General features: G+C 40.3%; 2 protein-coding genes across 11 annotated transcripts in view; one reads left to right on the plus strand and one right to left on the minus strand.

Moving 5' to 3' along the window:
* The window catches only part of LUC7L3 (LUC7 like 3 pre-mRNA splicing factor), a 19,549-nt gene extending 15,523 nt beyond the window's left edge, over positions 1–4,026 (plus strand). Inside the window, exons 10-13 of one of the 7 annotated variants that reach the window (XM_075519034.1) lie at positions 2,204–2,344; positions 2,450–2,555; positions 2,974–3,039; positions 3,897–4,026. In XM_075519034.1, the coding sequence (XP_075375149.1) occupies positions 2,204–2,344; positions 2,450–2,555; positions 2,974–2,998 (272 nt within the window). In that variant the 3' untranslated portion in view covers positions 2,999–3,039; positions 3,897–4,026. Of the gene's footprint in view, positions 1–555; positions 682–2,203; positions 2,398–2,449 lie in introns of those variants that run through there. The other 6 variants (XR_012778147.1, XM_075519032.1, XM_075519035.1 and 3 more) reach the window with 6 other exon arrangements.
* LOC142417892 (ankyrin repeat domain-containing protein 40-like) lies at positions 516–13,422 on the minus strand. 4 transcript variants are annotated; one of them, XM_075519040.1, is made up of 6 exons: positions 13,010–13,414; positions 12,204–12,352; positions 10,183–10,671; positions 9,468–9,643; positions 8,557–8,733; positions 516–648 (listed from the first exon to the last, which is right to left on the minus strand). In XM_075519040.1, the coding sequence occupies exons 1-5, from the start codon at positions 13,141–13,143 to the stop codon at positions 8,590–8,592; spliced, it is 1,092 nt and encodes a 363-aa protein (XP_075375155.1). In that variant the 5' UTR covers positions 13,144–13,414; the 3' UTR covers positions 516–648; positions 8,557–8,589. The 4 variants fall into 4 exon arrangements, with proteins under 4 accessions (XP_075375155.1, XP_075375156.1, XP_075375157.1 ...); XM_075519041.1 differs by lacking the exon at positions 516–648 and adding an exon at positions 1,445–1,463 and having other exon boundaries at positions 13,010–13,415; XM_075519042.1 differs by lacking the exon at positions 516–648 and adding an exon at positions 5,957–6,088 and having other exon boundaries at positions 13,010–13,415.
* Positions 13,423–13,593: the final 171 nt, after the last annotated feature.

Here is a 13,593-nt window from a genome sequence, read left to right on the forward strand (position 1 = left end):
GATATTGCGTTTGACGGATTTTTGCATTCTCTGAACAGTAAAACCATTCACATTATCTTGGTGAGAGTTCTCACAAAATGTATCTCAGTTGCCCACATGAACTCAATCACAAAAATGTGCATGTGTTGAATCAGGAAGCAAAGTCAATATTATGTGATTATACCTAATAGATCACAGCTGAAATAATATACACAGTTTCAACAGCAAACTAATTGTATGTGCTTTTAAAGAAAGAAATCTTACTGATTGAAAATTCAGTGGAGGAACTTAACTGCTTGCAGATACTCCAGGAGTTGAAAGAAGTTCAGTTATTGGACTATTTGTTGAATACACTTCCTCAGTTCTGCTTGGCAAACTGGAGGTTTGCTATGGTAAAACTATTTTGTTATTAAAGTTTTTAGAAGAGTTTCATCTTTCATACCACAGTTCAATAGTAGTTTTTTAACTTTAAACAAAATTATCCTTCCTGACCAAATTCAAGAAACAAACAAGACAGAACAAAACCCTGCACACTGCACATCCATAGGGCTATTAAGATCTACCATATCTACATAGGACAGAAGATAAGATTATTGGACTGACTACTAGTCCTCTGCGGGGAAACAAGACTACTATTCCTCAGTGGATCTACGTGTGCATCGGAGATACCTATAAGACACAAAAAGAAGACTTTTTAACAAGGTTAGTTAGAGTGCAATCTACCTGCGGAGTTGCAAAACCGAGGGCAGACAGATACAAAATTATTAGTTCTTCAATTAGCTTTTTGACATCGCTGTGTGCTTTCTCCAAGCACCGTGCACGGGATGTGCTGCTTCAGGTGAAACCTCAGTAGTAGTGTTCATTAGGCAGTTGCCCTCCTTTCTGTGTGGGGGCTTTACCCCTCCCTTTGGTGATCTGTTTTAAAACAAAGAAGTTGGGATGTTGCTTCTCTTTTAAAGCTTAATTTCTACTTTGTCTTCTGGAATATAAAAGTGTGTTATGCCAGTCTAGGTGATAACATTATTTAAAATAGCTTTTTCAGAGTGTTCGATCTGTGTGCTCCTGTGTTGGGGATATATATATATTTATATTATTTATTTTAATTGCCCGGATAGCAGGGAATAATCAGAAAAAAGAGCATGAATGTTGTTCTGTATGATGACATCTGAGAGGTTGGTTTTTCAGATTTTTTTTTTCTCTCCAAAGTGTCTTTACTGATCAAAGGTTGAATATTATGGTGTGAAATAACACAGAAAGAATTTATATTTTTATTCAATTTGCAAATACTGACTTTATGGATGAGGCACGCAGCTCTAATACTGGATGTTTTTCTTCCCATGGAAAAATTTTTATTTCTGGCTTCCTTCCTTCTTTGAAGATTATTGAGGAAAAGATGAGTTTTTCAGCACTGTAGCAAACTCTGCAGTCAACTTTCCAATTCGTGATGGAATTGTGGGATCCTTCCCATCTTGCTGTTCCTTTGCCTTTGGAAAACAGTGCTTTTTATGTATCTTCTAAAGTGTCTCCCCAAGCCTTTTTGAATGGATTATAAACGACTGCTGTTTTTATAAAACTGAGAATTAATAATGCTGACAAGCACGCAGCTGCTGTGATATACTGTGCAGTAAAGTTAATTTTGATTGTCACTGTGATCCCCACCTTCAAAGCTAGCGGTGCTTAGTATTGTTTGTTTCCCCGAGTATTCGATTGGTTGGGGGTGCCAGTTTTTTTAATTGGCAAGTATTGGTTTATTTGATAATGCACTGATGCATTGTCCCATCACTCTTTTCTTATTCTTTTCAAGAACCATATTTAATGAGAATTGTAAACCAAAGAAGGCCATACACATCATAAATTAAAACCTGGGGACAAAGAGAGTCCCACGATAAGTAAGGAAGCCATGCATCATAATTACATATTTGCCTAACTTCTTGACTGCCTCTTTACCCCCGATTTGTGTATTTCAACAGACAGCTGAGTAGCTGCCTCTGTTAGGAGGTCTGTCCTTTCTCCTCTTTTCCCCACCCTGTACTGTCCCCTTTGACCTTTTTTTGTACCCTCTCCATTCCAGCATGGTAGTCTGAAGCCTATTTCTGTAACTTTTTGAGTATTACTGTTACTGCTATAGAAAGTAATAGTCCCATTTTGTATTGAATATATATCTCACATGTGCAATGTTTGTTTTTACTTTGAAATCCATGGTCAATGTCTTCTTTCATGGCAGAAAAGAGGGGATCTGATGATAAAAAAAGTAGTATGAAGTCCAGTAGTCGAGAAAAACAGAGTGAAGACACAAATACAGACTCGAAGGAGATTGATACTAAGAATGAGGTCAATGGGACCAGTGAAGACATTAAATCTGAAGGTGACACTCAGTCCAATTAAAACTGATCTGATATGACCTCAGATCAGGCAGAGGTAAGTGCATTATTTCAAACTTTGATTAGGGCTTTTTGTTACTGTTTAACAGTGCAGCGTAAGTATGCACAGATGAAGATGGAACTAAGCCAAGTAAGAAGACATACTAAAGCACCTTCTGAAGGAAAAGACAGTGTAGTCCTGCAAAACATTTTGAGGTACATTGTTTTGTCTCAGCTATTTTGTAGCAGACTCGTGCCCCCATTAGTGTGCCTCTTTGGGACATATTTGTAATATAGCCACCATAGAAAAATTAATTATCCTTTTTTATTTTTAGGGATTTTGTTATCGTTTTTTAAAAAAAAAAAGTTGAACTGTTTTTGTATTTAAGTCCATATTGTGTTGGTACATCAGCAGAAACTTTTGCTTTAATACTTAATATTTGAGGCACATGTTGGACTACTTTGTTTTCATATAAACTGCTAGTATTTCTTTGTCAAGGATGTTTCTAGTTTTTTTGCTTTATTGCCTTGCATTCTAATGCAGTTTGTTCTGTAACTCGAGAGCCAGTAGCATTGGATTGATGGAAGTGTAGGGTTTATGAATTATTGCAGCTGACTACCATACCTCACACAGCGTTGGTGTTGTGAGCGGCCCATGAAAAGCCAAATTAAAAATCAAGGATTCAGTCAAACTAAGCAGGTACTCATGCCAGGTACTCCTTTCTCTACCCACATCCATGTTTGAATGCTGTTGCCTGTAATCTTTAAGCTTACTGTTGTGTTTTTGATTTTCAAGATAGTGAAAAGGACTTTTTGTGTATTGTGTGAATACTGTAAATCTGATGTTAACAGAATGGAATTTTCTTTCAACTGTATGTAGGGATGCAGTGCTGCCCAGAATTAGATATCTTTAAAGAGTTTAAAATGCAATAAACACTACATAATAATCGCCTTGTTACTTTCAATGCAATTCAAGTCTTTAAGAGGTATGTGTTTAATATTTCCTACTGTGTAGGAGAATTTGCAGTCAGCCATAGTACAGAGAAGTGGAATGGCTGATAACAGACTTCTAAGGCAAATGTAAATACAAAGACAGATGCCACCAAATGATTACAATGTTCATGGCAAGAATGTATGCTGAAAAACTGTTTGTTGGAAATGAAACAGCTAAACAATAGGAAATACAAATACTGTATTAAAAGGAAAACTTGAAGTTTTTTCCCCACTCTTGACATAGCTTTCTTACTCTTACAGAAGGTCTTTAGTTGTATTCCTGAAATAAGGAACTAACAATGGAGAGTACAGCTGATAAATGAGCTTCTTGCAACATAAATTGTTATTGTAGTTCCATTATTTATGCTAGGAACTCTTAAACACTTAATGTTGATTATTAAACCATTAATGCTACATTATTGCTTCTAAAGCCAGTCATGTTCAATGTTGACGTTTTTGTAGAGTTAAGATGACAGCTAACAACTGGGCCAATGTATAGGAATGGCAAACTAAATGCTCTTAATGCTGTCTAATTGTCTGTTTTCCCAAAATTTTGCATTATAGGACTACTACATGAAGAGTCTGTGAAGACAGCGGAAGACAGCTTAAACTGAAGATCTGCTTTAAAATGAGGTGAAAGAAAGCTGTAGTGGCCTAGAAAAATATAAAGTTGAGTTAGAAATTTTTTTTTTTTTATAAAATTTAATTCAGGACTGGTGTTTCCTCCCAGAGTTCAGAAAGATGTGTTGATAATAGCACATATGCTACTGAGAATATAAGTCCTGTATCCTTTTTTTTCTTTAAGACTTTTTAAGATAAGAAACCAACATAACCTGAACACATGGCTTGCTCAGTGTTTAATTGCAAGTTTTCATTCTTGGACTTTAAACACAAGAATAAATGTTTAGTATTTGTGTGAATCGAACTAAAATGAATCCCATTTTTACAACCAAGCTATTCCTAGCTTCTTGATATACGAGAAATGGAAATAAAGTATCTTTGAATTTCTGTTACAAATTTGATTGTCTCTGTCATTGAACATTTAATATTAAGTAAGTTTCTTTCCTAATAAATCTACTTATGTCTTCAAGCTTAGTCCATTAATTTGGATGCTTAGTTATTCTGTGGTGTTTGTGGGTTTGTTTTTTTTTGGTGCCATCAGTTAGTGTTTCATTTCAAGCTTACTTTTTCAGCAGTTAGATGGCTGTTGGATTCTGTGTCCCCTAAAAAGTGCAGCTTATGCTGCAGTCGGTTAAGAAATCACAGATATCTCGCAATAAAAATGTAGGCCTTAAGCCTTTATAAAGCAGTTAGACTTTTACAGTGTTATCATAAAGATACTACTGCTGAGGTTGGCCATCAGACTGCCTTTACATTTGTATTGTAGTATCAGTTTGGAATATTAATTAACAACTGTATGCAGTTGGTAAGCATGCACAGTCTGCATGTTACAACAGATACGAGGGAACAGAGACATCCCTTATGCCTTCTTATGAAGCTGTAGCACAAGCAAGCGTAGTTCTTGTTGGAAGAGAACTGCAGTGTGTACTAGTCAGCAGTAGAGACAGTAAACTGTACTTTAGTGCTGTGTCTGTAAGGCATTGAATTTACATTTTTAAAAAAAGCGTTATCCTTCATATTAGTATTCAGGACTTGACCATACATGTAACTGAAGTCATACATGGACAAAGTGCTATTGTAACTTGCTGATTCTAATTTTGGTGTGCCTTGTATCGTCTGCTAGTGGACGTGCACTCGTAAAAAGACCTGCATGTTGGTCCCTCTGGTGAAATGAGTGCTGTTTTTTTGATAAGGATATGCAGACAGCCATGCTCCCTTTTTGACTTTTATCATTCTAAAGCAGACGCCCGTACGGGGGCACAGAGGACTGAGACTGGGTCGTGGGATTTTCTGGAAAAACTTAACAAGAAAAATTAGTGTAAGTGGGAGCAAGGAAAATTAGCACTAAGTTCTAATTACAGACATTGCATGAACACCTACTCCTTTTGAAACTTGTGTAAGAGACATGATTCAGCCACTGCCTGAATGCGTTAACTTCTTTTCAGTGGCTAAAATGTTTGTCTTGCACCTTCCGTTGCACATATTTGTTACAGGACTAGCATTTTCCCTTCCTTACTTTGCACAGGTATAAATGATAAAATGAGGTAACTTGTAGTAAATTGGACTGCCATTCAGATTCTGACGTGTTTGATAGTGGAGTCTCTCTCTAGTGTATTGAAGATGAAGGAAAAATTCTGTCCATAGGAAACAGGGTGCCTTTCTAGTAACTACCTTCAGACTTGACTGTAACTAGCATCTCCACAACAGATTCATCTGTGTGAAAAGTGTCATCTTCAGAGCTCGAGCCCAGGATAAATATTGTCTCTGATTTTCTAGGAATGCTATGCAAAAAGCAAGTAGCTTATTTAAGCACCTCCTACATGCTTTCTCCATACTGGTTTTGGCAGCCTGACAGTCTTTCATTAGGTGTTAAAAATGTACTGGCCCATCATTTTTCAAAGTTGTGTTTGAATTTTAAGAGCGTCCTGTCCACTCTAGAGTGCCATGTATCATCCCCCACGTGCACCTTATCCCCCACTGCCTGAAAAAGGAAGAGATGTAGGTACTTGAAACAACTGATACTTTAATGTAAGTGAAGAGTAGCATGTCAGTTCAGTACAAGTTTGTAGTGCAAACAAAAGTTGTCCTTGGAAGAACAGTAAGTTTTGTAAACTTAGTTTCAGTTGTCATACGAACTGTTTATTGTTCAAAGGAAAAGAAAACCCAACAAAAAACAGTTAACATAACTAGTGTGCCTTAGAGTTTATCAAACTGCATAAAACATACAAAAATATTTCTCTGAATGCATAGACTTACTGTTATTATTACAGTCAGATCATGATTAAAGTTTTAGTCTTATCACATTAACAGTTACTCTTTGTGGAAACTAGAGCAAATAAAGCTTTTTTTAAACCAGCTGTTCCTATAGCTGAATGTTCAGTAATTAGTGGAGGCAGTCTTTATGCTGATTTCCTAAAGGAAGGAACTGAAAAGAAATGAGATGCTCTTAATTTTCAGCCATTTAACTCCTACTGTTTTTCAAACAGTTATTGCACATAATCTGAACTAGCCTCCAAGCTATGCTGAAAAGATAAATATACAGTTGTTAAAAATTCTTTTCCTGTCCTACAAGAAAACAAAGCGGGAGCCAGTTAGGAAATTTTACTTCATACTGTGTCACAGTCTTGAGCTTACCAGGAGTTGAATCAGACTTTAAAGTAGCCCAGCTCCTGGAGAGAGAAGGGCCAGCATTGAGAATGGGGCGTTAGCAGAGTTGAAATGATAAGATGGATATAGAGCAAGGGGGAAAGGATGGTAATTATTTTGAATGCACTAAGCAAGAATTTTAAGCCTAGAGTAACTTGTTAAAATCCTGAAACCAGAGTCAAGCGTCTCTTCTGCTCTTCTCTTCTCTATTCTTCTGACATGCATGCTTTTACTAACCTTGCTTGGAGGAGCCACTTGAAGGATAAAGCAGCTGTGCTGCAGGAAGCTAAGACAGGGTGGCAGCCATGCTGCTCCTACCAAAACATGTTGATTGTACTATTTATGGTCTGAATATCAACATTACAATCCAGATCAACAACAACAAACACTGCATCAGCTGTGCATAAACTCTGCTCTAATGCAGCTTAATAAAGGAGAGATGGAAGGAAAATCAATACTATGGGGGGGGAGCAGCTCATGTCCAGAAAAAACAACTCCCTCACCCCTCCACCCACCAGTACCCAGTTAAGGTTTTTGGTGCAAAGGTGATCATTGTAGTTCTTGTTACTAAGTAAAACAAAAAGCCTCCTAAGGTGTAACTTTGCAGACTACCACATTAACAGGAAAAGCTTCAGGCTGTTAATACTCCAGCAATGCTGCGACTTAAAATACTTTGTTCAGACTGAAAGGGAGTGACTTCAAGGTGTGTTTTAATGATTACTTTTGCCATTCATAAAACCCCAGATAGATGTTTTCATTACTGACTTGCTTAAATGCAAGTTAAGCAGTCTGTAGCTTAACCAGAGTCTGCTTTTTTTTCCCCAAAAAAATTCAGTTGAAAGCACCTAGAGGCATTCAGCCCTTTTGGTACTTATCTGGCTAAAACTTTGGACACTACATAAAAGTGATAGCAGACTGTGCAACATGTAAAGTTACAGGTTATTTATTTGTTAATGGTGTATGTTTTCAGTTTAGTATGGCTAATCAAGAGCATGGTATGCTCCTTATAGTTGTGATACCTCAAGAGTATACTGTTGTGCTTCTCCTGCTCCTCACACAGTAGAAACTAACCACACACCCTGCAACTGGTGAGGGTGGGCCATAAAGAATATCTGACTTAACAGTTCTGACTTCTGGTGTGAGTAATGCATAATCTCCTCACATTGTTGGGAAAATAAATAAATAAAACCATGGACACAGGTCTGTGATCCCCTCCCAAGCTCCTGAAACATAAGGGCTTTCTTTTGAAGGGGCACTTTAACGTGCTTTGTGACTTAAATGCTCCTTAATTAAGAGAGGTTGTTTGTTTTTTTTGGTTTTTTTTTTTTTTTTTTTTTTGTGGAGGGATGCCATCACTTAAGTAACAATATTCTCATATAGGAAAGCAACAAACATTTAAATGTGGATGCTCCACTTTTTTCAGCCCATTGAAAATTTTTCTCCTGTCACTTCAGAGCATTAAATATTTCTGTCCCCAGCATGCGAGACAATGCATCTTGGTAACTCTTCGTGAAGGGGCAAGAAATTAAGGACTTTTACATTTTGAGAGAGCAACTGTTCATTGTATGCTGAATACCCTCTGACGTTTAACTTAATCGGGAAGTTTAAAAAAAATATATATATACACACACAATTTCCTGAATCTCTCTTCCATGACTCTTATTTGGTCAAAGAGTGGGAGTACTCAACATACTTTTCATATCAATAATTAAGTCTTTCCTGCCCTCTGCTGCCAAATACAACCAATAGGCTTCACTGAAATACATTGGAAGCATGTGATTTTAGTAGACAAATGAGGTATCCCTTATCTGAATACAGTATCAAGTAAAAAAATAAAAGCAAAGGGGATATTAAATATAAAAGATAAACTATTGGTTAAAATAGTAACCCTAACAATAACTTAAGGTTTTACACACACTTAATTCACTGCCTTCAAAAGGCAGCAGCATAGAATTACCAGATTTTCACACTCTAGATGCATCTAGAAGAGTCAGTAAGTCAGCTTTGATGCTCTACTGTTGTAGCATGGTCTCTCAGTCAAAGTTGATGCAGCATTTCTGAAAGGAGAGCTGTCACTTTTCACAAGAACTAACTCCAGCTCTTGGAAGTCCTGAAGTCTGGCAACATCCTTGTCCTTTTGAAGAACAGACAGAACTACGCATTACTTCTAAACATACCTGGTCTTACTTTGTAAATATTTATTATAATAATAGCTAAAGGAAGTAAAAACTAAGATTCCAGGGAGGTGACACCCAACGATAGGAATAAATAATGAAAGAAAAAAGTCCTACCAGTATACACTCTTTCTTTCAAAGCATGTTTGGGGTTTTTTCTCTCCCTGAATCTCATCATGATTTGACTGTGTTTGTGCATGTCACTTAACTGAGAGCTGTGACCAAATGCATTTCATTTACAGACCTCCAGAATAGGTATTTTTGGAACAGAAGAGCATGTGCATTTGTTAATGGCATATCTTTAAATTATTCACATGCCAATTTGTGGGTTTTTTTCCCCTTACTATTTGTTCTTTTTAGGCAAGCAAACAATGAAGTAGTACATGGTAATTATGTTAAAAGCGCACTAATGCACTGTTTCTGATACATTTAAAAAAAAAGTCAAGCTCTAATAGTTTCATGCGCTTCAGGAGCTGAAACGCTCTGCCTATTTTGACAAGAGTACTTTTAAGTAAGTTGTGATGAAATTTTAAGAAAAGTCCAATATCCTTTAGAATTTGTGAACTTCAGTCATTTTTTGTTTTTAACACAAGGCCACCCATGTTTTGCCCGTCTTTTACAGAAATACCTTCTCTGATGTAAACTGACCTTCGCAAAGTGCGAAGTCAAATTAATCTCAAATTTCAATTCTTACCTTTCTTACTAGTGTATTAGGTAATTTTCTGATCTTCTCTACTTGTTCTGGGTTAACACCCAATTCACAGCAACTCACTCTAAGCAGATCTTGATAGGTCAGTTCTTGTCTGTCCAGTTCAATTTCAATGAAGTCATTGTCTCTGAGGTTCTGGACTCTCACCTTAAGCACAAGCTCTGATTGAAAAAAAGATTAAAAGGTTCATTCCTCAAAAAACCCCAACCAAACACCACAAACCTGACACTAAAGTATTTACTGTTATCTTTTGAATTCAGGTTTTATAATACAATACCTATTATCTCACTGAGAAATACTGTGCAGTTAATGGCAGCTTCCATTTGAATGGCAAGAAATACCCAAGGGAACCATGTTTACAATGTTAAAAATCTGGTCCATCCAGTCACAAAGTGAAGTTGTTACCAAACTACCAGAGATACATTTGATACTATATAATATATTGCAAAATTTGAATTTTTATGTTGCTTGGACTGGTCTTTCCATTAGCTTGCAAAGTATTACCATGTTTAAAATACAGTATGACAGTTACTTAGCAGAGCAGAAAAAAAGTTCTGGGTACTTTTGGCCAAAGAATTGAACATCTCTGTCTCTATTCCACGAGTCTGAAAGTAGAATGATTCTTTAACTTCATCTTTCACCCAGTAACAAAAACATGGAACAGAATATAATAGGAGGATGGGAAATCACACTTCATTACCTTGCATGTTATATGGGAAAGTTCCAGTGAAGAAAAAGGGCTGAAATGTTGGTGTGGGACCAGTCGGTGAACTGTCGGTTTGCAGAGGTACAGCCTGTTTGGATGCTACTGGAGAGAACAGACCTCTGCTGTGAGGCGAGGACGGCTGGCAAACGGGGCCGTTCTGCACTTCAGGCTGGATGCATTTTGGTGCTGCGATAGTCGCTGACGGGGCGGGCAGCTGTTCTGCAGCGCCTAGTGCGGGAAAATCATCTTCGCTGTTGCAAGATGTGGGCGTGCATATGCTTTCAACCCGAGTTGCTGATGAACAAGGACTAGTTTCACACTGGGAAGCAGAAGAGATGGAAGCACTTTCATTCTGGGATTCTGCCAAGCTGTCTGGAATGCTTTCTTCAGTGTAAACGTACGGGAATGGTGGGTTGGCCAAGTAGTTTGCAACAATTGGCAAACTTAAATCCTTCACTCCTTGACATTCCGTTTCTTCCTCTACTAATGAAGTTCAAAAATGGGGGGTAGGGGATGGAGAGAGAAAAAACCCACCATGTTATTGGATAGATCTTCCTCATTTTGAATATAGTTAGTTTTCCTATTGTGTCTTAAAACTACATCACATTTCGAGGTAATCAAAGGATGATACTAATGTATCATAAGCACGTATCACCTGGAAGGCAAGTAGCTGTAAAATGAAAGCATAATCTACAAATTTCTACAATGTATTGTGTTTTGGGGGAAAAAAATAACCATTGAAAGATCCGTCATTTCTAGCAGTGTTATTCCAGCATTTTCAAAGGACTACTGACCAGTAGTCCTTCACTAAATCTCATTTTGCAATGCTTTTAATAACACTGCTGTAAATAGTTTATTATGACCCATGCCAACAAATTAAACCAAGCATTTCTTTGGGTACATGAATATTTGATATAATACTGAAGCCAACTCTTCTCTTGCTTAAAAGTACTGCGGCAAATTACATTCTTGCCTGACTGAGGATTACCGGACATTAATACTAATATCAAAGCAGTTCAGAAAGATCTGCTCAATAGCACTATACTCCCAGAATAAAAACCGTTTAGGAGAATGTAAGTGATGTGTGTTTATTCCCCAGGAAACACGTGAAAGCTTAACAGACAGAAAAATAAGGCAACCATGAACAGTTCATTCACACACACTTGACAGTTTAGATGTTAAAAGCAGAACATGAGTCATATGCCATGAACTAAGTCCAAGAGATGACCACCTTGCCCAAAAAAACCCCCAAAAATGCTCGTGCAAAGAACATGCCATTTCTTCAGTTGTGGCTGTTGTAACCTAAATCATGTAGTCATGATTTAGCTGCAACTTCATTTAAGATAACTCTGCACTGTTGATGTAAGAGCTTATTATTGCAGAGAGCAACTTAAGTGCAATTAGCAGTAGACAGAACATCAACATTTCCAAAGGTGAAGCACTTAAAAATTTTAATCTGGAGCACAGTACCTAGATGCTGATGGAAATAGGCACTGGCAGCGTTCAGGAGCGTCACGTACATCTAACTAGGTTTGCTGTGCATGCGAAAAGTGGCAGCTGACAGAATTATGGGGCAAAAATTAATCATACTGCAAGTCACAGTATAACAAAATGCTCAGAAGCCGTAACTTCTGAAATGCTGCAGTTATTTTCAGAAGATTTGTAACATTTCTTATGGTCAGACAAGTCAAATTGTACAATTGTGAACGTCTCCATTTGCAGCCTGCCTGCTAGCTTCTGCTTAATGAGAGCAAATAGGACTGCAGCAGCACTCTTCCCAAAGTATAGAGCTCTTCAATCTCTTGATGACACAGGTCAGAATAAAAGGCCTTCCTACCTAAAATCTCCAAGTCTATTTGCTTGAGTATGAATTACAGTTCTACATCGGAGCTATCTAATGAGATACAGTAGTCCTAGCTGGAGTTTTGCCAATCTACTGCCTCAGGTAAAAGCACTAAAAACGCTTTAGTCTTTAGACCAAGAATTCTAGATGACTTTTAAAATGGGAACAGTACCTCCCAAAATCTTCCTGATGTCTGCTTTTGAAGTTAACTGTGCAGCCAGCTCTCCTTTAGCGGTCAGGATCTGCTTGTCGGCACCAGCATCCAGCAGGCAGGAGACCACTTGAGCATGGTTCCGCTTACAGGCCCAGTGCAAACAGGTCCTGCGGGGAAGGCAGCAGAGGGGTTGTGCCGTCAGCCTCAGATCTATCGCCCCGGCTCCTCCTCACATGCACGTCCTAACTTGCCTGAGTTGCGTGAAGAGTGACAACAACTGGGAATAAAGTTTCCTTCATTGCATCACTTTTTTAAAGTTATGATTCTATTGTAAGTTCTGTGGGGGAAGACCCTCCTTTACCTTGATACAGTGTAAACAGCGATTCTCCACCGCTGTCGTGAAGAACCGTGTTGGTGGACATGAACAACTTCAGAAGAGGTCCTCTAGCAAAGGGAACACGTAGTGACAAGTGGAAGGAGGATGGCCTCTTTTTATGATGATCCTCTTTAGCAGTAAATCGCAAAGCTCCTGAGATTAGCACTTCCTTTTTTGTAAATAGGAAAACTAAGAAGAAGCCTGCGTTCTCAAAGCGGCTCTCCCCTACGTCCGACGAGGGGAGCCCCGGGTCCCATACGTGTCTGGCCAAACACCCCGCGCAAGGCAAGGGCAGCGTCGTCCCCCCCCAGCAGGGAGCCGGGCCCGGCAGCGACCCCGAGCCCAGGGCCTGCCCCCGGGCACTGCCGGCCCGACCCACGCGGCAGGAGGCCACGCACCGCCCGCAGCGCGCTGGGGCCCCGGCCCGGCCGCCCCCGGCGCCCCTCACCAGCCGTTGATCTCGTTGCGGGAGTCGATGTCCGCCCCCGCGCCCAGCAGCCGCCGCACCTCCTCCACGTCCCCCAGCGCCGCCGCCTCCCGCAGCCGCTCCTCCAGCTCCCGCGCCTCCGCGGCGCCGCTCATCGCCGATGCCGGGGCGCGGGGCCGGCGGACGCCAGGCAGGGTCGGCCCGGCTGCGGCCGCCGCTGCAGCCCCACCCCGCCGCGGCGGGGCCGCGGGAGCCCGTCACGAGGCGGCGAGGGGACGGCGGGCAGGGCGGCCTCCTCAGCGCCGCGCCGCCGGGCCCTCTCCGCCGCGCCGCCCGCCGCCCCGGCCCTTGGCTCCGGCGGCCGCCCTCACGGCCGCCGCCATCTTGTGCCCGGGGCCGGGGCGGGGTGCGGGCCGCGCAGGGGGTGCCGCGGCCGCCGCCTTTCCCGAGGGGAATTCCTGAGGGCAAACCAGCCTGGAAGGGAACCGACCAGCCTGGAAGGGAGCCGACCCCCAAGCGCTGGGGCGACGCAGGGGCCCAGACAGGGTGAAAACAAAGCCCAGGCATTTCCTCCGAAGGCCTCTTGCCACACTCGCCCGCCGCCC

This window comes from Mycteria americana, chromosome 16 (genome assembly GCF_035582795.1).
Source record: "Mycteria americana isolate JAX WOST 10 ecotype Jacksonville Zoo and Gardens chromosome 16, USCA_MyAme_1.0, whole genome shotgun sequence".
Taxonomy (NCBI): Eukaryota; Metazoa; Chordata; class Aves; order Ciconiiformes; family Ciconiidae; genus Mycteria; species Mycteria americana.

Excerpts from the sequence above, each read along its gene's own strand:
- LOC142417892 (XM_075519040.1), bottom strand. The coding sequence starts at position 13,143 with ATGAGCGGCGCCGCGGAGGCGCGGGAGCTGGAGGAGCGGCTGCGGGAG. Across the intron at positions 12,353-13,009 it reads CGCAACGAGATCAACGGCTG|GACCTGTTTGCACTGGGCCT; the intron begins GTGAGGGGCGCC and ends CCTTCCCCGCAG. Across the intron at positions 10,672-12,203 it reads CATCAGGAAGATTTTGGGAG|TAGAGGAAGAAACGGAATGT; the intron begins GTACTGTTCCCA and ends GAACTTCATTAG.